The sequence below is a fragment of the Morone saxatilis genome, unplaced genomic scaffold (assembly GCF_004916995.1).
Source record: "Morone saxatilis isolate NCDOM2014 unplaced genomic scaffold, NCSU_SB_2.0 Contig20, whole genome shotgun sequence".
In the NCBI taxonomy this organism is placed as follows: domain Eukaryota; kingdom Metazoa; phylum Chordata; class Actinopteri; family Moronidae; genus Morone; species Morone saxatilis.
This window is the reverse complement of record NW_023339763.1, coordinates 12,424,434-12,446,462: the sequence shown is the minus strand read 5'-3', so window position 1 is coordinate 12,446,462 and position 22,029 is coordinate 12,424,434. Positions and strand designations below refer to the sequence as shown.

At 40.7% G+C, this 22,029-nt stretch overlaps 1 protein-coding gene across 1 annotated transcript in view; it reads right to left on the bottom strand.

The window, feature by feature from the left end:
* Positions 1–21,707, bottom strand: part of frem2a (FRAS1 related extracellular matrix 2a) — a 52,211-nt gene extending 30,504 nt beyond the window's left edge. The window contains exons 1-3 of the mRNA XM_035666862.1: positions 16,709–21,707; positions 13,819–13,908; positions 2,534–2,680 (exon numbers count right to left, since the gene is read on the bottom strand). Coding sequence (XP_035522755.1) covers positions 2,534–2,680; positions 13,819–13,908; positions 16,709–21,707 — 5,236 coding nt within the window. The remainder of the gene's footprint in view (positions 1–2,533; positions 2,681–13,818; positions 13,909–16,708) is intronic.
* Between the last annotated feature and the right edge of the window lie 322 nt (positions 21,708–22,029).

Genomic DNA, 22,029 nt, shown 5'->3' with positions numbered 1-22,029 from the left:
TGACTTGTCATGTTTGGTGCTGTGGGGAAACATACATTTTTTTCCTAAAGGTTACAAGCAAATAGTACTTCCCTTTAATCTTACTTCAAACTGTGCGCTTATGAATAAAAATGCCTCAGTTCAACATGTTGTAGCAACATCAGCTCAGATGGAAAGCACTTTCACACTGAGGCATTTAAGAACCATGTCGACATACCATGTTATAAGTTCATTCAGAAAGAGGGCTTGAAAGCGTATGTGTGTGTATGTGTTGTGTGTGTGGTCAGAGATAACCAGGTGCTCACACGCCAACTGTGCAAAGAGATGACAGTCAGAACGCAAGCTTTCATGTGTGCCCAGGAGATATACTCAAAACCTTCTCGAGAGGAATCACATACAAACACAGGTAGATAAATCTCAAAGCTTACATAAACTGCTTCACTGTGATGCTAACACATGACCCAAAGATTAACAAGGATCAGAATGACGATGAGAGGTGGGAGGGAGTAAAAGCTGCTTACGGCTGCTGCTTCTCCCAGAGTGAACAAGCTGAAGCATGACAAAGTCAGGGCTAAGAGGAGCGTTCAGGGACAACATCATCATCATCCTTTTAACCTTCGAACCTGCACAAACACTCAGACATAAGCACAAAAACATGCTGCGCTGTTGTTTCCAGCACAAAATCACCTCCATCTGCTGGTCAAAAAGCTTATTAAAAACTCTGGCACTGATGTTTGTGGAACTGGCTGGATTTGAGATTTGAGCAGAGCCAGCAGTGTGTTTTCTGCCCACTCTGTGTTTTGTACACTGATGAGTGCTGCAGCTGGCATGACACTCACTTAATTTTTAATTTGGCTGATCATTCACTTAGTCTTCTAGAAATGGTGTCAACTGTTGTGACGAGATATTTTTACAGGCTAATATGGCTAAAAGACTAAGAGTAGCCATTCATTCATACGCTATCTTACATCGATGACAAGCTGAATTTTAAAAGCAAAACAGGTCTAATGTGGAACACACAGTAACAGCCTACAGTACATTAAATCACTTTCCTAAGTATGTAGCTTTGTATTGGTCTCACCCACCTACATAAAACCACTTGACAAAGATCGTCTGACGCATCAGCCAAAAAGAAGCTTACATGCATGAGAGAAAATAAAAGTTATCTATATTTCCCTCTAAATAATACTAGGAAAAGACAAAATAGCCAACTTTAAACGGACGCAGTGGCAGTCAATCTGTACGGCAAGATTGTCAGCTTGGTGTGTCGGAGCCCTTAGGAACTTCCAATTCAAACAAACAAACACCCATTCATATCTACAGCTTTGCTCTTCATCAAAGAGACAAGGAGATGATGGGGTGATAATTCTGTTATTTTGTGGTGATAATGATGTCAATGATGTTATCTTATCAATGACTTGCTCTAACCTCAGTAATCTCACCAGTATTTATGCTCTCTGTGTTTTCTATGTGGGTTTTGTTGTATCCACCTGGACAATGCAATGCAGATTTATTTTTAACATGAACTTGTTTTGAGGCCTTCGTCATATCCTCAATGTGACAAACCACTTGCCCTTCATAGGAAAATTAAGCTGAACTTTGAACATCAAGGAAAATGGCATTTTGCTTCACAAGCACTCTTGTAGCAAAAATACTTTTCTTGACATTGCTTTTCTACTCACAAGTACAGAGTTACATCTCTGCACAGGGCATCACACTGCCCTCGGCTATCTCATCTAGCCTCCTAAAACTCATAACAAAAAAAAATATTTTGTAATATTTGAAATGGCTCAAGGCCAAACAAAATTATTTAGGCTTGGGGGATAAATCTAGTTATAGTTTGTGTTGAAAGGAAATGTTTCAAATGCTTTTGGTTTCAATGTTTTGAGATTATGTTTGGTCCCCATATGTGTATTAAAGAAACAGAAGTATATTTTTTTTTACATTTTGATGCACTTTTTCTTTTATGCTTATTACACACAAAAATGGTAATGCAGGGCTGAAATAAAATATTATTGACAGTAATGTAAAGTAATGAAAGGTTAAATAAATGCAATAGAAAAGGAAACAGTAAGAGATTATCAATCTGACAGACAGAAACAAGACTAAGCAGCTCCGTGGGGCTGTACTCAGCTTGGAGATAGACGGTAATGTCAGCTAACAATGAATATGCTATGCTAATATGATGTTTAGCAGTATAATATCTACAACATTTCACAATTTTTGTTACAAATTATTGTCATTACCTTCGCAATCTGCAATTTTACATCTGCTCCAAAAACAAAATATTGGACACATTTTAGATTTGATCAGATGATGGCGCTAGATGAAAAAACAAGGACATCAGAAAATTTCTTACAATTCATCCTCAGGGTGGACATAAATGTCTGTACCAAATTTCATGGCAATCAAAACCAAACATGTCAACCTCATGGTGGTGTAAGAGGACGGTGGTGGACTGATTGACCAACTGACAGGCCAAGTTGCTAGCATGCATAAAAGCATGTCCTCTTGAATGAGAAAGGAAGAGAGACAGAAAGATAAAAAGACTTACCAATGAAAGAAGTCTCTCCCAGGTAGCCTCTCCGCCTGAACACCACCTCCAGAAACTTGTCCTCCTCGTCCACCACGTAGTACTCTTTCTCCAGAGAGATCCAGGCCCAGTCCAGACGGAACTGCTGTCCCCTGAGCTTGTTCCCACCTGGACAAAATAGATGAAAACAATAACACATTTTGTTACTTCTTACCTTTTTTCATCCAGTTTTTTTAGTGTTTCATTTAAATCTTTCACTCACAGTTTAGTATTTACAGTATATATCTGAATTCAATGAATGTGCTGTTTCTTAAACTATAAAGTGTGTTGTGTGCAACATATTGTTGATTATCTAAGATCTCTGTGTGTACTGGGGTGGGTCTGCGCTTATATTCCTCTGATTTAACTACCAAATGCTGAGTTCAATATTCTATAAAAAACTGGAAAGGAAACTATGAGGGGGAATTCTGTGACCAAAGGGAGCAATCGCTGTAAAACTGTAATGAAGAAAAAGTGTTTTAATTATTTTCAGTGTGCAGTCCAAATGTTCACAACACATCTGCTGCAGAATGTTTACAGTCATAAAAAAAAAAAAAACACACAATACCTTCCTATATCTAACAGCTAATCTTTTCACGTGTGTCTATAATTAAATTCAACTTCCCTTTGTCAAACTGTATTTTCTTTTCTTCTGAAATAGCACATCTTATCCTGAGAACACCAGCCAATCAGTGTCATTAAGGAAGGGTTTGCAGGGTAAATGTTCTTATTAGTTTTAGGCTAATAGAACTACTCAATAGCTGCCACTTCAACAAGCAGACAGGAAGGTTGCTGCTTGGTTTGGTTAATTTACCCACCTGCAGGGGAAAAGATGGAGCTCTGCGATCATGAAAGAACATTGTAAAACTGAAATAAGTGGAGGAGGGATCTTTTTCCTTTTTTTAGGCTTTTATGTAGTGATGAACAATGCCTAACTATACATGGCATTCCTGTGAATGCTAAACTAAATGTCTGCCTGTGTGTGTTTTCCTGGCAGGGGGGAATGCAGAGGTGGAGGACTGTTTGTGCAAACGTTACGTGTAGGCTGTCAAAAAGGAAATCTCATTTAGCTCTATTGAGGACGATTTCAAAGCTGTTTGTTCTTTAAGTAATTTATGCCTCTTACACGCCGGAGCAGTACGGCTGTTAAAAGCACACACAGTGTAGCACTTCACCTCCATCATCATAGAGGTCATAAATGGCAGCATTGTTGTTCAAACCTCCTTGTGCAAAAAAGATGGTGCTACTAGGTGACTAATCCTGCACGCTGACAGTATGTCCATATCCCGATCAATAAAATATCATAAATAGTATCATAAAGAGAGATGATACCCTCCTCCCCCACAACTAACATACAGGTGCAGCAACATTGGTGTTAAAACCAGAGGTGAAAAGTTCAGCACATTCTGGCTTGGCAGACATAGCTACAACATGCTGAGGTGAGGAGACAGCTAATATAATCAGAGCCTATGTATCTCTCAGAAAGCCCGAAGGCCAAGTTCAGGCTTCACTTAGCGGGTGCAAAATACAAAATTGCACACATGCACCCCCGCAAACACACACAATGCTTCGATTTCAACTTCACTGCAACCTTGACTTTCATCCCAGCTCCCTGATAGAAAATACAGCATAAGCTGGCTGAAATCTTAGTGTGTGTGCGTTTGTGTACCAGTCCTGTGTGACCTCGCACTGAAGGTGAGGAGCTATGCACAGACAATAGGGATCTGCTTCAGAGTCTCATTCCTCCAGCCCTTCAAAAGGATAAAAGGCCTCTCATATGTGCTGACCATACAAAAAAGCATCTTTGAAATCATCCTCAATAGAGCTAAATTTACTTTACACCCTCTTTCAAAGGCTTTCCTAACAAAAACTCAACACAAGGGTTTTTTTGAGCCAATTAGGGATCATAGTTTCTGTCCAAAAAATTTCAAGAATCAGGACACTTGGAGAAATCTGCAGAGAAAAACTTTGATGATACAGTTTTGATGCTGGCTTATGATGTAGGATCTACTTTACGGAGTAATCACTGACAGCTGTCCAGTCAGAGCAGATTATTTAACAATCAAAAGGCATGTAATGACAATGCACAGTAAGAATGTTCTTGCTGTTGGTCTGCTCTTTTCAAGTATGTGACCCAACGTTTCGTTATAGCAGCTGGTTTTCACCTTCTGATGTTTAAGAATCATATTGTCTTATCTTATTTCGGTCCATATGGTCTGATATAATATAGATAAACAATAACATGACTCTGATAGTGTTTTAAAAATTGGTAATTGAGTAAGACACTCGGAAAAAGGGTTCCATGTACCTTTTCAAAATGTCCTCCTAGATAGCCCTGAGAGAGACACTTTTCTGTAAAACCAAAATTAAACGCTGCATTAAACAAAACAAAGAAGGTGTCTTTTCTATTTCCTATTGAATAAAATGTCTTTTCATACAAAGTGCATCTGTGCAAGCTCCCATTGCACCGTAACCAACAACTCTCTTTTCTCCCTAGCCTTCTCTTTTTAAAGATATATACAGTACATCTTCCACCACTAAAAGAAACCTTTCATGAAGGTATAATCATTCATTCAAAAGCACATCAACACAAGTGCTTCTGACCTTCACATAGGCAAGAGTATCTGCTATATTTGTGAATATGCTGCTAGCCAAGAATATCACACTTTGGGCTTAGGGAGAGGCTGGAGTCTTACAAGTCATAAAACTTAAGGCTATGTTATGTCAGTTGAAAGCTGAAAAGTTGAAAGTAATTTTTGATTTTGTAAAGCAGAATTTGTTATTAAATTCTTGATGTGATTCTGACTTAAGTCTAATTAACGTGATTCACAGACCAGCAATGTTTAAGTCAGTTTAGATAATATAAACAGAGCACTTATCCTGCAACCTGACGGCAACCGTGATTTAAAAATTGCCACATTAAATCTTCAGATCAGATTCCATGAAAACTCTTTTCCAACATAGACTCGTGCTTGTCCAGTAAACACGCACACAAAGGTGGAACTATGATTCACAGGTTTTGGGGCTGTCTGAAGCAAGTGTTAAAGTGTGTCTGTCTATGTGTGAGTGTGGTAGTGAAGTGTGAAGAGAGGGTGCCTATCCAACATGAGGTCACTCCTCTTTGTGCTGGACTGTTGTGCTTTTGATAACAGACAGATGGTGCATGCTGCAACAGCCAATATTTAGATTAGAAACGTCACTTCTAGATAAATAAATTAAGATTTTTACTGACTTCATTTTTTCATTCAAAACAAACATGAGATTAAGCTCTTAGTTTCCGTCTTAAAAAATCAGGGCTGTCTTGACTTTCAACTGTTTGTGTGTGTGTGTGTGTGTGTGCACGTCTGAGAGTTCACACCCAAAATCAAAGGACATTTTTCACAGCAAGACGATGCCGTCTGCTGCTCACTACATCTATTCTGCTGCTGGCGGCGTGGCCCTTCCCTCACTGTTACATCTCCATCTGCCTTCTGTACTCCTTTGTCTACGAGTCCCCAACTCCCAGTGCAACTGGCAACCGAACCGCTATATGCAACCAACAAACCCAATGATCTGTCTTACCATGAAAAACTTTCTAGAAACACTGAACTAGGAAGTAATCCATAAATCTGCTATTTATTCAGTTGCCAATGTATTCTTTTTTACAAAGCATGTAGCATGTGAAGTGCTGCGACACTATGCTGAAATAGACCACCAGTAATATTTCGGTAGTAATAGGAGCCCACGCACCATCCTTTTGACAGGAGTGCCTCTCTACATAAATTCTGATGGTTGACAAAATACAAATTTCTCACTCCCCCTCAGGATGTTTAAATACCTTATAGTTTATCCTGACAGATGTGTGGCAGTCACTGTACTAACATTGGGAGGCTTGGCATGTGTGCAACTAGTGGCAAAGAGGATCACAAAGATTATGATGGGTTCTGTTCTCAGCTGTTTCTTCTACAAGGAGTGTGTATGTGTGTGTGCGTGTGTGTATGTGTGTTTGTGGCCACCACATATATTGGACTGAAAGCAGGTCATTTTATAGGTATTTTAGCAGCACTAGAATATCTGTGTGTATTGTATGTGTGTGTGTCACTACCTCTACACTTTGCCTGAGGCAATCGGCATGATAGCTGATATCTCCTGAGGTATGGAGCGCTATCAGTAGGCTGACCAGGAATCCATGGCCCTGGGCAAACTCAAGCGTTTAAAATGCTGCTCAACTCGAGGGTAAGTTGAAGCCAAAGCAGGTGAGGTTTCTTTGTTGTTAATTTACCAGGATCAAGTACACTTTGAGTGTCTGGATCGCCACTTCACATGTGTGTAGGGATTATTTATTAATTCACTGCTTTTGATCAATCACTTGGATAGATGTCAAACGAAACCTGATGTTTGATTATGCATGTGTGTGCCTGTGGGCAACAGAGGAAGTGAAGTCCACATACACTGCCTCTCCCACCCACCCTAAGGAGATAAACTTTGCGTGCAAGTATAATAATGCATTGTTTCCCGCCTACATTCAACAGCCGTCAGGCACAACTGTGCTGTAGAAACACCTTAAGCGACCTTGCACACGAAACCATAAGAAACTGACATCTGGGGCAGGGAATCATCACTCCTTTGAAGTTCCTGTGATACACTTAATAACCGTGAGGTTTTTCATTGATGTCTACAAAGACAGCCATATACGTCCCTGGGCATAGCTTAAAGGGAAAAGGCTCGAGGACAAAGAAATGGCTTCTTCCTTAAGGTGAATGCGTGTGCCCACAGTTGTACAGTTATGTGTGCTGTGTACACATACGTCTGTATCTGTGTGTAAGCGCTGTCTGTGAGTGAGTGTCAGATGAATGATAACACCTAAAAAGCAATTGTTCTCCTGTGTGCACATCACAGAGGCAGAACTCCAGCATGTCGATCACTCCAGCTTCAGCACAAGTCTCCCCATGCCACCAATATAATATTTAACAGAGGGATGAGTTTAATGTATCTCGGTACGGTTACTGGCACTCTAGAGAGTAAACTGTGTCTGAGCACGGAGATGATAAAGAAGCTACTGAAATCTCTGGTTTCTCTTTCCTCTGCTCTCGCATTTCCTCCATTATCTCCTACAACACCTTAAAACAAAGGAGTTTTTTTGCCAGAAAATGTTCATTTTTGCTTCAGTGGCTTTACTTTTAGATGTATGGTTTTCATTAGAAGGTTTAAAAAAACAAATAATAAAGCAGAGCTCACAACAGTGCTGTGTACGTTTATATTGAAATGTGAAGAGAAGAATGCAAATAATGTATCACTTTACATTATAGTGCTTTATGATTTCATATAAATTAATGGTCCATCAAGACCATTTCAAAATGAAATGGCAAGAGACAGGATGAAATTTTATGTGAGCTGGAATTGTCACTTTCCTAGTTTCATTTTGAAAACCATCCACCGTGTAAAAAAGTGTATGGGTGAAAAGTACAAAGAAAAAGTAAAAAATCAAACTGCTAAGATGCTAAGTATGTGTGTGGAAAAAAAGGTAAAAAAAAAAATGAGATCATGAGAAGCTGAGAAAAGAAATCCAATACTGATAACTGGAAAATGAAATGTATTTATATAGTCGAAAATGTAAATCAGAACTCTCTCAAAATAAATGTTGAAAAGTTCAATTTTTTTCTTTGTTCTTGAAATTAGAGCGTGTTTGGTCATGCTTGTGTGTTTACATGTCGACAGTCGGCTGTCAAGCATAGAGAGAAATATACAGAATCAAAGATGATTAACATGATGAAAAATCCCTTCACATCTCTCAACAAGTCTCACGCTCTCATCTCAACGCTCTAATGAGATGCAGATCATCGCTAGTGACATTCGCGACTGCAGAATATGCTGTAATCCTACAACAGAGAGATCCATCAGCACCAACGCTGACAGACAAACACGGCAGGCGGGGACAGACAGCAGGGAAAGACAGCAAGGGTGTGACAGTAAAACCAAATCCTGATGCCTAAGACAGAGTTGACACTCGGCACAATAAACCACAGCATGCTTTGAGATTAAGCTCTGCAAGATGGGAGGGCAAAATATTAAGATTGTTCCTCGAGAGGAAAAAGAGGACATTGATAGGCGCAGAGACAGACAAAAATAACACCAAAGAATGAAATATATAATGAACATGGATGCTGAGCAGAGTAAAAGAATGGAAAATGAATAAAACACATCCAACAAGATCTAAGACTGACAGTGTGAGAAGGGAGAGATGAAGGGGATAAAGATAGGAGAGTTGGGCCCTGGGAGAAGTGAGTGACAGTAAATTCCTGAATGCAGACAGATAAAGAGAATCCTCTCCTAATGCCAGGGGACGGGTTAGTGTGTGTGTCAGTCTGCGCTGCATGCTGATGTATTACCTTGCAATTTTGCACTGATCACTAAACGTTGCTTGGCAGGTTAACAACAATAAAAAAAGGTCAAGGGATTAACCTGCTTCATTTGTGGCCATGGTGGCAGCCAGATTAAGCCTGTAATTGTTTTTTGTAGGTTCTTTCACATCTAACTATTGGGAAAAGTCGTAGTACAACAAATGTGATTTGAAACAAATTAAAGTCCAGAAAACCACACGACAAAAACTGGATTATCCCTTTCACATTCAGTGATGTCCATGGCTGATTTCAAATTTCACAGCCAAGACATAATCAGACTCTGTGAGTCATTCTATTGAGTTAAAGAGTTAAAAAGTTATTGCAGAAGCACTTTAAAAATTGACTAATTTCTTTGACTTTCTTTCTTTTTTGGGGACTGATTTCTTTCATCCATTAGATGAAAAAGTCTGTCTGTACATACATAATTTGCTCATTTAACAGCAAAGAGGGCCACACAAGGATGTCATTTCATCAAGGGTTGGCACTGTTTTTTTTATTTAAAAAATGCCTTTTGAATAGAGGAGAGAGAAAAGCCACAGTGGCACTACAGATCGACACTCAATCACACATCATGCACAAACAAGACTGATGATAAAGAAGTGGTGCCCTTTCACAATAGTCTGCAGTGATAATTGGTCTGCTAAGATATTTCTGAAGCAGTGAAAAACGGGTATAAAAGCTGCAGGGGGTTGTTTTCAGGGGGGCTGCTCATGGGCAAGGAGAAGTGATGATGAGATGAAATTATTGTATTTTAACAATCAATATCGTTTTCAGTGGGAAGCGAAAAACATATAGAAAAAAGATGAGATGAGAAGAGAGGTCGAGAGAAAAAAATGCTGGGCTAGACATGTTGCTGTTGATTTTTTAAATGTACAATTTCAGTGCTGTGAGTGCCAAAATTCTACTACATTATGTCAGTGGATGAGATATAGCAGATGTTTTTGTCATTGCAAAGAATCAACCTTTTGAAACAGTTAATAAATGGATTAGCCAATCAACTGAAAATAATCGTCAACTATTGTGATAATGATCGGTGGGATGTTTTTGTACTTTTTCAAGCAAAAGTACCGAAATATTCTCCAGTTCCAGCTATTTAAATTTGAGGATTTACTGCTTTTCTTTGTTAGTTTTTTGCTCTCATGATCTTCAAATTATCCTTATTGTAATTTGTGTTGTTTTCAACTTCCATTATAACTATCTGACCATCCCACAGCCAAAGAGAAGCCTGGGAAACAAACTGTGTTCCAGCCCATTACATTTAACTATAGTGATCCCAGCTGGTCTTAACCTGAGACAGGGGTACTTCCTGCCACTCTTCCCCTGTAGATGAGCCTGTAATAGGGCCACGTAATTACCAGTGGCTGCCTCGGAGCTCTGCCCAGCTCCAACGCCCAGGGCTCTCATTACCCACAATGCTGCCTGGGCTCTTAAATATCAAACACCTCTTTGTGCTGGAGGCCCAACCACTCCTTAGCCTACGGCTACCCCTCTGTGCTCTGCTGTGCATGCATGTGTGGGATTGTTTGCATGAGTGTGTGCCAGCACACATCTGGAAGTGTTAAGTGTTTTAACACATCTTCATAATGTATTTATAGGTGTACTTGCTTACATGTACATTATGGTTTCACAAGGGCATAATTTTTACTTCCTGTAAAATAATGGCTTGTAGGCAGGAGGACTTAATTTAGGGGATTTCTGGTGAAGACACTGAGAAGGATGCTTCACACTTGTACCTGCTGCTGTAATTCTCTGTAGTGCTGCCTATAACTATGTTAACAGTGTCTTTCTGTTCTTCCTTTGCAAATTTGAAATCCGGAATCAGTTTTCAGTAACACCAACTCTACTGAGAGGGGAGGAAGCCCAAGTGGATCCAGTAAACTTATGGATTGATAATGTAAACTCCCTTTTAAAAGCCTTAGGCCAGACTGTTGCCAAGAGCAGAGAAAAATAAAGAAAGATCTTTCCAGGAGCATGGACAATCAATTAGTCAATGTTTCTCCTTTCATGTGCACGACGTAACTGTTATTCTTCTATACATTAGCACTTTCTTCTAAGTGCATTAGCACCACAGTATGAAAACCACTTCTGAAAAATGGGTCTAGGGCTAATTCACAAAACCATTAGTTCATGTTTTCAGACAGAGAGTGTGCAAAACATGGCTTTCTTCTTGTGTAGGGCACATTTATTCTTTGGATTTTAGGTGGCTAGGGCATAGAGTAACACCTTTTTTTTATTAAGATGTTTGCAGGGATGTACAACACTGAACATTGAACACAATGAGAAATACATTGAACACAATGAGAAATACAATTGCCTTTTTTAATGTGCCGTAGAGGAATAAAAACATGTATTTTCGTAAAAAAGTGAGCATTAAGCACTGACCCCGCTTGACCCAGAAGAGTAGGCTTAGAGTAGCTTTGAACTGGAGGTGAGAATCCCCATCTGAACAGGACTGTTGTAGCCCATTGTAACTGAAGAGTACAGAGCCCTGGTGATGTACAAAATAACCTTAAAAAGTGACCCATGATCTTAAAATGATGTTTTAATTCAACACTTTATGATCTCTTCTAGTGTTTTAGTTTTGGGATTCATGGAGAAGTGTTGTGTCATTTAGCTGAATTTCTGAATATGAATCTGACAATTTCTCTGCAAAGTCCATTAAATTTAAATACCCCAGTGATGGGAGGCTTACGAGGCTCTACATCAATTGTTCTGTGAGTGCTTAGTCTTTAATACTACAGTGTCATCATATCTGATCATACAGGAGGAAAATGAGGACTGTGAGAACTGAGAATCAGTTGCAACTTGTTCCCAATGCATTCTGTACCTAAATATGTGCCCCATCATAAAATTAATGCACCTCTTTTTTTCTAAAGTAGATTTAAGGGGAGGACTGCACAAAAAATGGGTGGTATATGTAGTAAGAGTGACTGCAGGATTAGGTGCACATTTGCTCATGTATAGTAAGGTTGTGGTGGAGTTGAGAAAAAAAAAATTGACTTGCATTTTGTATCTCAGTGACAGCAGACAAACTATGAGCAACACAAGGTTAATTCAAAAAGAAAAAGGGAGCAGGTGCCAGTAGCAACTAAACCCTTATCTGACTGTTTTAAAAACATCATCATCAAGTGTGAACTGGGACTTGCGGCTCTGTGGTCGTGACACATAAACCATGGTTAAACCACACATAAATCAAGGTTTATGAAAGCAATCATTGTGTGCACTTTATTTTTTATGTTTTTTTATATGAAATCTGTCTAGTCATTCCATGTATTTCTATGTTTTATAACCTCTTTACAAACCTTTCTATTAATATATAATAATTATTTGTATGGGTTACTACAAAGGCCCTCAAGGACAAAACACATAAGGAGACAATCAGGAAATGTGCTTCTAACAAGACTAAGACAACCAACTTGTTGTCTATGTTTGGTATTTGCAACATGTCCCACTTGTTTGTGCTTCTACTCTTGATTGTGTTTTGTTCATCTGGCCCACTACCCAAAGATTCATTTTGAATTTGATTGCAGCCTCAGTGAATTCTTTGCAGTGTTGTTACTTCATTAATCATAATTTCTGTTCCAGTGTTACAACATTTGGATTTCTTTCCGGAGATTGCTGTTCTCGGAATGCAACCACCTCTTAAGCTCTCCTTCACCTGCAGAAATTTCCTACACAAGACTCCCAGCCGTTGATTTGCCTAATTGGCTGCTGCCTCGATAAATGGATGCTGATTTCACGCACATTGCAACCAGACATATAGAGTTAAATGCACAGAATTTAAAGTGGCTATTTCATGTACATAAATCAGGAAGTGACTGACAGCTATAATGCTTTTAAAGTTGGTCATAAAACAAAGGATTTGAAACATAAAAATTAAAGCATTTTTGTTACTTTCTTCAAACTGAAAGTGCTCATCGCTCTGTGTTAATGGTTAAATACTAACATAAACAAATTTTAGACCGAACAACAACATTTATTTTGAGCTAAGATATGTATTGTGTAGCTTATATTTCAATACATATTGCAGATCAAATTCAATGTTGTTCTTCCTCTATGTTGACAAAAAAAAAAAAAAAACCTGACATCAAGACTGAATATCCAGTTATACTACTTGACACATCCTGCAGTCATATTCACAAATTATACAGGCAGTCTCATTAAATCACTGAACTGTGAAAAGTGATGCACACTAATCTTAGCAGCACAAAAATAAGTTTTGTATCTTTGATTAACCTGGGTGTCTTATCACTTTACCATTAAGCTAATGTGATGTAGCATCATATTTGTATATATACAAAAAAGAACATTTTTGTCAGAAACTGATATTCTGACCCACAACTGCACTGCTGCTCTAAAAGGAAGATCACTTTATAGCCAAATGGTGAACTAAATCAAGTCAGGGCAAATATCAGCCATCTTAAGCTGACAGGGGGGATTCAATTTAGATTTAGATTAATTTAGATTATGAATGAAAACAACAGAATTATCAAAATCATTCTTTGATGAACTGTTTGAAAAATCTGCCAGGAACAATCAACAAAATGAAACTCAATATGAGCTGAAATATGATGCCCGACAGCCAACCTGCAGCTCCATCACAGTCATGAGTTGTGAGTTACTGATGAGTGATTCTCTGTACCCTGACATCTACTGCAGAAACTCAAAGAGGTGTTAAAGATTCACCTGAGGAGATGAGTCTAGAGGTCAGAGAGACCTTACCATACCCAAAAAGTGACAGGTTTGATCTCCACCTAAGCCAAATTGTAACATTTAGTTGAAATGTCATTTGGCATATTCAGGACCTTTCTGCTCATGCAGTTTAAAGTGCAAAACAATTGGCTGAAATCTCAATACAAATATAAAGGTAAAATGGTGAAATCTTACCGTTATCCTCTACGGAGAAGTGGAAGAGATCAGAAGTAGCATTTTCTTCATTCCGTAACACATAGCAGATGTTCAGGTCATCAATATCAGCTGTAATAGGAAAGTAAGTTTAGTTTTTTGGAGTTAAAATACAGGTATAATGATGGAAAAAGCACAGTATGATAAAACCCTGTCAGTGTAAAACCAACAAAGGAAAAAAAATGAAGATGGAGCAAACAGCAAATCTTTTGATGCAATTAATGACAGAATGCTAATGAGGGCCACTCTGCATTTTAAACGGAAGGGTTACACTCAAGTCAGTGTGAGATGATGCATGATAAAAATCTTATCAATCTCCTTGCTCCTTTAAGCAAGGTGACAGCTAAATTATACATTGTTTATTGAAGAGATTTGCCCTTGTCAAGATAAAATATATATTTATTAAACAATTTGCATTTTAAGATAAAAAAAAATACATAAATTAATGTGAAGTTTCATGCTGGCCACATAAATAGCCTGAAACACACTTTGAAGTTGTATTACGGCTTTATGGCTTGTTCAAACACTCTCTCTGTCGAATAATTGTTCAAAGATGGAAGTTGTCCCGCTTCAGCACCGTATCAGCTACAGTAACAGCAGGTCTCTAGTATCACACTGATTCAGTCCCTTATCAGCACTCAGCATGAACAATTTTCTACCAGAGAGAGCATTCTGAAAGTCATGCATCTGTAATCCAGGACGATAAGGCCACAACCTCAAATCTGAGACAGCTCAAGCTAAACCAACAGAAGACATTTAAATCCTGAACCTGCCAGCTTTCTGTGTCAACAGCACTGAAACCCAGGTGACAGTGGATCCTTTAATGACAGACAAGGGTAAGAATGTTAAAAACAGGATTGTGGTGAGCACCTACACTTCCACAGCTGTTTTCCTAACTTCGCTGAATTACAGGGGTCTGCCTAAATTGTTTTCCACCATTCTCCAGAAACATCTATTACAGTGCAGAAAAATCATCAAGACTGCAAAAGGGCTTGGCCCCTGCGAACCACCTCCCTCAATAATAGATGGCTGAGGAAAGAGGTTCATAAAAGTATAAGCCCCTGACTCCTGGCTGGGAAGCATCTTAAACCTCTTAGGCAGCTTCCTGTCATTGCTGCCTCTCCTTTTCCCTCCTAACATGGACACGGACAAATAAATGTATCAGTATTACCATTTTACATTTACACATTATACGATTATTTTTTGTGAGAGCGTTGTTTTTTCTTTCACATTAATGAGTATCAATCTGATTGAACAGGAGAGGCCACAAGAAAAGGATGTTCTCTGAAGCGTTGTGACACAGGCTTGAACTTGAGGACCTTGCAAATTTAAAGTCAACACTGTGAACCAGGGGCACAAGTTCATCAAATATTTAAAGAGAATGCCTCATGGGATGTGCCCTGGAAATAGGATGAGTAAATAAAGAGCGAGGGATTGTCTCTTTCACCTGACTGATTCTTCTGACGAGCCTGTTTGCTCTCTCTCAGTCACTCTCTCACGCCCCTACCCTCATTCTTTATTTCTCTCATGCCATCTACACCTCCCCCCTCTCCACTTTTTTCCCTGCCTCCTTTGCACTCTCTTCCACTTTACTTGCTCTCTCTGCCCTTTCTTCTGCCCCTTTGCCTCTCTTTCTCGCCGCACTCTTGTCTCATCTGTGCCCTTTTTTTTCAGAGACTGCAGCCGCACAGCGGTTGTCAGGAGTGTCCGTCTCCTGCAGACTGAAGAGCTCTTTTTCACTCTGTGTTCTCAGGCCCTGTTTGTGACAAGCTGTGGCACAAGCAGGTGAATTTCCTTACTTGTTCGCATAATTGCCTCAGCATGACATGAAATACTGCATTGATTGCATCGCTTTAAACCTCAATCAGTACAATTGTTCTCTTGATGCTGCATTATCAGTAAACAGACATGCACACATGCTAAAATGTTTACAAATGTATAGTTCAGGCGGCATATTTATCATCACTCTGTGTGCTGGTGGTGTACGGAAATGTATTTTGTTGAGAAGTTTTAGTTTTCCATTTAAATCTTTCACAAATTACAATTAATTGTTTCAAATTGAACTGACTTGCTCAAACCATTAGAATGTACTGAAACTCAAATGCCATCCTGTCACTAAAAGGTCTGCAATGACCTTTTCCCATGATCTTCTACTTCTGTCCTGCTTCATTTAACAAACCACTGTAGAGACCATCAGATGTGAACATTTCCCCGGAGATGCAGAAATAATAAATTATTCATCTCTAACCGTCTACAAGACATTTGCGCAAAACATCAGCCTCTAACTTTGGTCTGCTAATTATGATTTGATGAGCAAGGCACATCTAAATCAGGCCCCCAAATTAACTATTGAAATTCCCAAGCCTATACTTGTCACACATATGAATAATTATTACTCCATAAATTAAAATCTTTGGTAGGCACCTTAAAAAACTTACAGTTTTGCAGGGATTTTTAACCTTAACATTTTTCTCTGAAGTTAAAGAGAATCACACCACACATCTGGGAATTATAATAATTTGATTTGGTAATGATTAAAACCACTTCTATTTGCTAAATAAGCACTTTCTTTTTTCTTTAAAGATGTTAGAGTTAGGAAAGGCATTTTTCATGTCAGGTTGACACTGATGTCATTATGTTTACTAATAATAATTTATCATAATTGTTATTATATTAGAGTGGAATAACTTTTCAGGTAATTTTGTTTACCAGATATGACAGATTGCATTTAAAATCCCTGAGGAGTCTACCATTGCTAAACCACTGAACAACACTGGACAAAATCATTGTCATTTGATTATGTCATCCACATGTAATATTCATGCATAGGTCATATGTTTTAATACAGGTGGGTGTTTTTTTCAGAGCTTACCTTGACTAAATGTGTTGATGGAGTTGTTTCCTTGTCCCAGGTTAACAATGTAACCATGTTTGGGCTGGGTAGTGATGTGGAACACCAGGGAGGTCGGACTGCTGTCTCTGTCCACCGCCCGCAGCACTTTGGAGCTGAATGGGAACCCCAGGTGACCAGTTGCCAAGATCTTCAAACTGGAAGCACCTTTATTCACCACGATCTGGGGGATGCCATTGTCAGTCTCTACAATGGTTATCTTCATGGTTTGAGGGCGCCGAGTCTCGAACACAGTGTCGGGGAAAACATAAAAGTCAGTATGTGTGCCATCAGTCACAGTGAAGGAGAAAGAGTCCTCTGAGGATTCAGTTCCATCGTGTTTGTAGCTGATGAGGTTTTCATTGAGGTCTTGTTTGGTGAAGCTGGTGACGGGCGTGGACTGGTTGTAGAGGAGTTTACCATGAACAGGCAGCTGGGTGACAGTGAATTTCAGCAGCTTCTCGGGTGAATCCTGGTCCTCAGCAGTGAGTTCAAATGGTGTAATCAGCTTACTCTGCCCTTCTGTGACAACTAAACTTTTTACAGTAACAACAGGTTTCTTATTATCAACATCTACAATAGAGATTCTGAATGTTCTGAAAATAGGATTGTAGCCGTCAGTGACTTCAAACTCAAAGCTGTCCATTTTCACCTCATCGTCTGACGTGTGGATATAGTAGATTTTACTGCCAGCCAGCTGAAGTTGAGTAAAGGACACAATGGGCATCCCAGGAGTATCTGTACACTCCAAGTGGCCTCTCACAGGGGCCCTTGTGACGGTGAAGGCTAAGTTCTCATCAGGGCTGTTGAGGTCAGTAGTGCTGAGAAGATCTGTGGTCAAAGTCACTCTACCACCTTCTCTCAGAGATACGCCTTTACTGACCACATCGGGGAACACCATGTCAATACTGCCCACAGTAATGTAAAAGTAACGATCAATTAGGGGGTTCATTCCATCTGTGACATCAAATTTGATCAAGTCTCTGATGCCCTCCTGACCGTTGTGCGTGTAAAGTATAAGCCCTTCATCGATTTCAGCTTGTGTGAAATTCATGCCCAGCGTGATGTTCTCCAGAGACCCGAATGGAATTTTTCTCTGCAGGAGACCTTGACCAGGCCCAAATCGGATGATGTATGTGAGACTACTCTCATCTGAGTCTAAATCTGTTGCTTTGAGCACTTTGTTGTTGATCTCTTTGGTCTCCCCAATTTCCACCTCCAGCCCATCGTTGATTAGCATTCTGGGGGTCTCATCATCAACAGCAATGATCAAAACCATGGCTGTTTTCTGCACGGAGTACTTTCCATCAGTCAGAGTGACATCAAAGCTGTCCTCTGTTGTCTCTGAGTCATCGTGTTCATAAATAATACTTGATGCCTCCCTAATCTGCTCTAAAGTGAAATTAGTCACCAAAACTGAGCCTGTGGATAACTGGTTTAAAATGGCACCATGTTTGGGAGGTTTGGAAATGATGAATATCAGCTCCTCAGGTGGAATATCGGCATCTGCCCCGTTCAGAATCGGAGTGTCGATGACGACGTTCATCCCCTCCATCACTACTATCTCTCTCAAATAAATCTCTGGCTTTTCATCATTTGCTGGAATGATGACAATCGGGAAGAAATGGTTCTCTGAGAAATTGATGCCATCAGTGCACCTAAATGTGAACCTGTCCTCCACTGGCTCTACCCCTTTGTGAATGCTCTGCACATAGTAGATATTCCCCTCCCTGATTTCTCTGATGGTAAAAGCACTGATAGCGTTTCCTGACCTGGACTTTTCTGAGCCTGGGGCAGGTGATATATTTTCCACATAGCCAGTGGTGGGCTGGACGATGATGGTGCAAAGGATATCATCCGATGGAGTGTCATTATCGTCAGCGTTTAAGTACTGAGGGCCGATAGCGTATTTCTCCCCTTCAATGACACTGAATTGAATCCCAACTCTAACCTCAGGGGGCTGGCTGTCAACAGGAAGGATGGTGACTCGAACATGCACTCCATTGACCCTATTGCCACCTACTGTCCAATCATCTGACATGTCTGTGAGAGTCAAATTGAAGCCATCCGGCTGAGAGGTGAGACCTATCTCACCACCGGTGTGTGCATACACAACCACACCATTAATAATATCGGCCTGTGTAAACCTGGAGGCAGGCACTCCTTTAACCAATATTTCACCCATAACTGGAGGATCTTCCACAATAAAGGTCAGCTGGAGGTCATCTGTGTCATCATCATGGCCTTGAATGACATTAGTTGTGATCTCTGTGGCTCCGTTTTCCAACACATCCATATGAGAACCGATTGTTCCAGCAGGCAGGTTGACGGTTGGGATTTCATCATCGACAGGCTTTACATTAACTTTGACTGTCACGGTTACAACATGAATGCCATCACTGACATCCAGCTGAAATTCATCACTCATTGTCTCCTCCCCATCATTAATGTATGATATCTTCCCCTCTGAAATATCCTCAAGTCTGAAAACCCCTTTTTTCTCTAGGTTAGTGAATGTAACCTGGACCTGGCCATGTTTAGGGGGCTGGCTAAGAGTAAAGGTAATCTGTTTACTCTCTGTGTCGAGGTCCGTGGCGTCTAGCTCAGCTATACTGATGATGTGCATACCACGCTCTAACACAGTGAAGCCAGTGTTTGTAATCTCGGGGGGTTTGTTGTTGACAGGCTGGAGGTAGATAGTGAAAGCCCCTTCTACATTGTTCCCAGCCGTGTCTTCAACAGTGTAACGAAACTGCACTACATGGGCTGTGATTCCCAGCTCAACCTCCGGGGGGCCATAAGAGATCTTATGATGGTTAATTTGAGCTTGTGTGAACTCTGTGACTTCGGTGTCAGGGCTGTCTGTCAAAACCAAAGAACCAAACACAACTGGGTTATTTTCATCTGTATCTATCGGGGGCTGGATAATTGTGTATTTGAGGTCACGGTCCTCAGAGTCCAAATCAGTGTAGCGCAGAAACTCTTTGCTAAATTGAGTGAGTTTGTACTCCTGAACAGTCATCTGCAGGGTGGTGCCAGGGTACAGCTCAGGGGGTACGTCATCTATGGGTAAAACCCGAATTATAAATGCATTCTCTCCTGACTCATTAGGGGGGTCATTGTCATCCTGAACTGTGAACACAAACTGATCCATGATAGTGTCTGTGTTGTGAGGGCCTGTGTGCTTGTAAAACAATTTCCCATCAGTGATATCTTTCTGAAGCCACTCTGTCACCTCCTTCTCATACACTTCATCTTCAGCATTGAACTTCCAAGAGGAGGGGTCCTCTGGGGCATCTGACTGCCTTAGGAACACTGTGCCAATAGTAGAAAAGGGAGGGACAATGGTGAATTTAATAGTTGAGTCCTCAGAGTCAATATCAGCAGCGCTGAGCATGAGGGGAGATATAGGCATCATCTGGTTTTTGAATAGCACCAAGCCAGTGTTGGCATTTATAATTGGTGGCTCGTCATCAGTGGGAACGATTGTAATGGGAAAAAGGAATTCTACTTCGTTTTTTCCATCCGACATTTTGAAAATAATGTTGTCGCTATATGTGTCACTCCCATCATGCTGGTACACAACAACCCCTGTTTTAAGGTCAGCAGGTGTAAAGAGTTTTCTGTGAGAGCCCAGCACCATGAGGTCCCCGTGGCGCAGCCCATCCACAACTGTGATGGTGACAGTGTCCAGGTTGTCTTCATCACTGATCTCCAAGTTGTGGGCAGTGAAGAGGGGCCGAGACTGCCCCTCATACAGCAGCTGACCAGTGTTACGTGTCACAACAGGGGCCAGAGAGTTCATAGGCTTCACAACTATCATAAAAGCAAAAGGGTCTGAGACAGCCCCATCTGTGTCTATAACCTCAAACTCAAGCTGGAAAATCCTCTCAGTGTCTGAGTCCAGAGAGGGGGGCTTGTAAGCTATTTTCAGATCACGCAAGTCTCTCTGGTAGAAAGACGTGATGGGGAGGTTTCTGTCATCGGTGCTGACTATGTAGCCCTCTTCATAAGATAAGGGAGAGGTGATGTCAAAAATGAGCTCATCTGGCTCTGATTCTGCATCTTCAGCAGCGAGCATATCAGGGGTGAGGGCAGTCATGACAAACTGGCTGATCTCCATCATCATCATGGACACAAAGCTGGGCTTGGGTGGAATGTTTTCTTCCCCCCCTTTGATGCGAATCATGAGATGGAAATACTCCTGTTTCACTAGGTTGCCTTCCTTATCATGCAGCTCCACAACCATGGGAACATAGTCCCTGTTGGGAGACTTGCGGTCAAACGTGTGCTCGTAGCGGATGTCAGCTTGTGTGAATTCATCACAGTCCATCATTTTGGAAAGTTTTTCCCCATCAATGAGTCTTCCATATCTAGGCAGTGCGCTCCCGCTTGACAGGGATGTCACCTCACAGTTATGAGAGTCTCTGTCATAAGTAAACTCTAAAATCTTCTTATCAATCGGGTTACTGATCCTTTTCAAATTATCGACAGTGAGAGGCATGTTTTTGGTGAGTAACTCTAGCTGCGTAAAAACTACTTCAACCTCCATCATAAACGGAATAATAACGGTTTCGGTTTGCGCGTCATACCTGAGCTGTAGCCTCACTCTGTCTTTAGCCGGACTTCTCGACCCGTAGTGGGAGTATGTCACGTCATTTGGACCGAAATCGCACGGAAACTTTTTGGGAGAGAGATGTCCCGGTCTCTGTGAGAGCGGATCATTATCCAGGACGGTGATGCTGCACCGGTCTCCCGGCTGCGTCTGAATCACCAAATCATTGATTGGATCGATGAAAACCGATCTCCCGAAAGGCACACGTATTCCGTTGTTGGCCACCAAGATTGCATCTTCTGACAGTTCAGACCTCAGTGCGTAAAATAATCCGGCACTGTCAGGCTGCGCGAGAACAATACCTGTTACTAAAAAACACAGGAGAAGTCTGTGGAGCATCTTGGCAACGGACGTGAACCAAACCATCCGAAAACTGTCACTCTGCCAAGGCGATGCAAAAATGCTCCGGTCTGTTTTACTCGGAAAGGTAAAAAATCCCCAAAGTGTCGGGAGTCCACTGGATACCTACACGGTGGCTCCCACGCATCTATCCGTCCGGACCCTCGACATACTCAGCTAAAATAGCGCGCAGGAGTTTTAACTTCAGACACTTGAGCGCCTGTGCACCGCCCATCTGTGCACATATTGGAGGATTTTGAGGGCTTGTTGTCTCAGCCTTATTGCCAATGGGCAGTTCAGCTGACATTCACAGGGAGGCGGGGGGAGGGGGTTTGGAAGATGAGCTGAA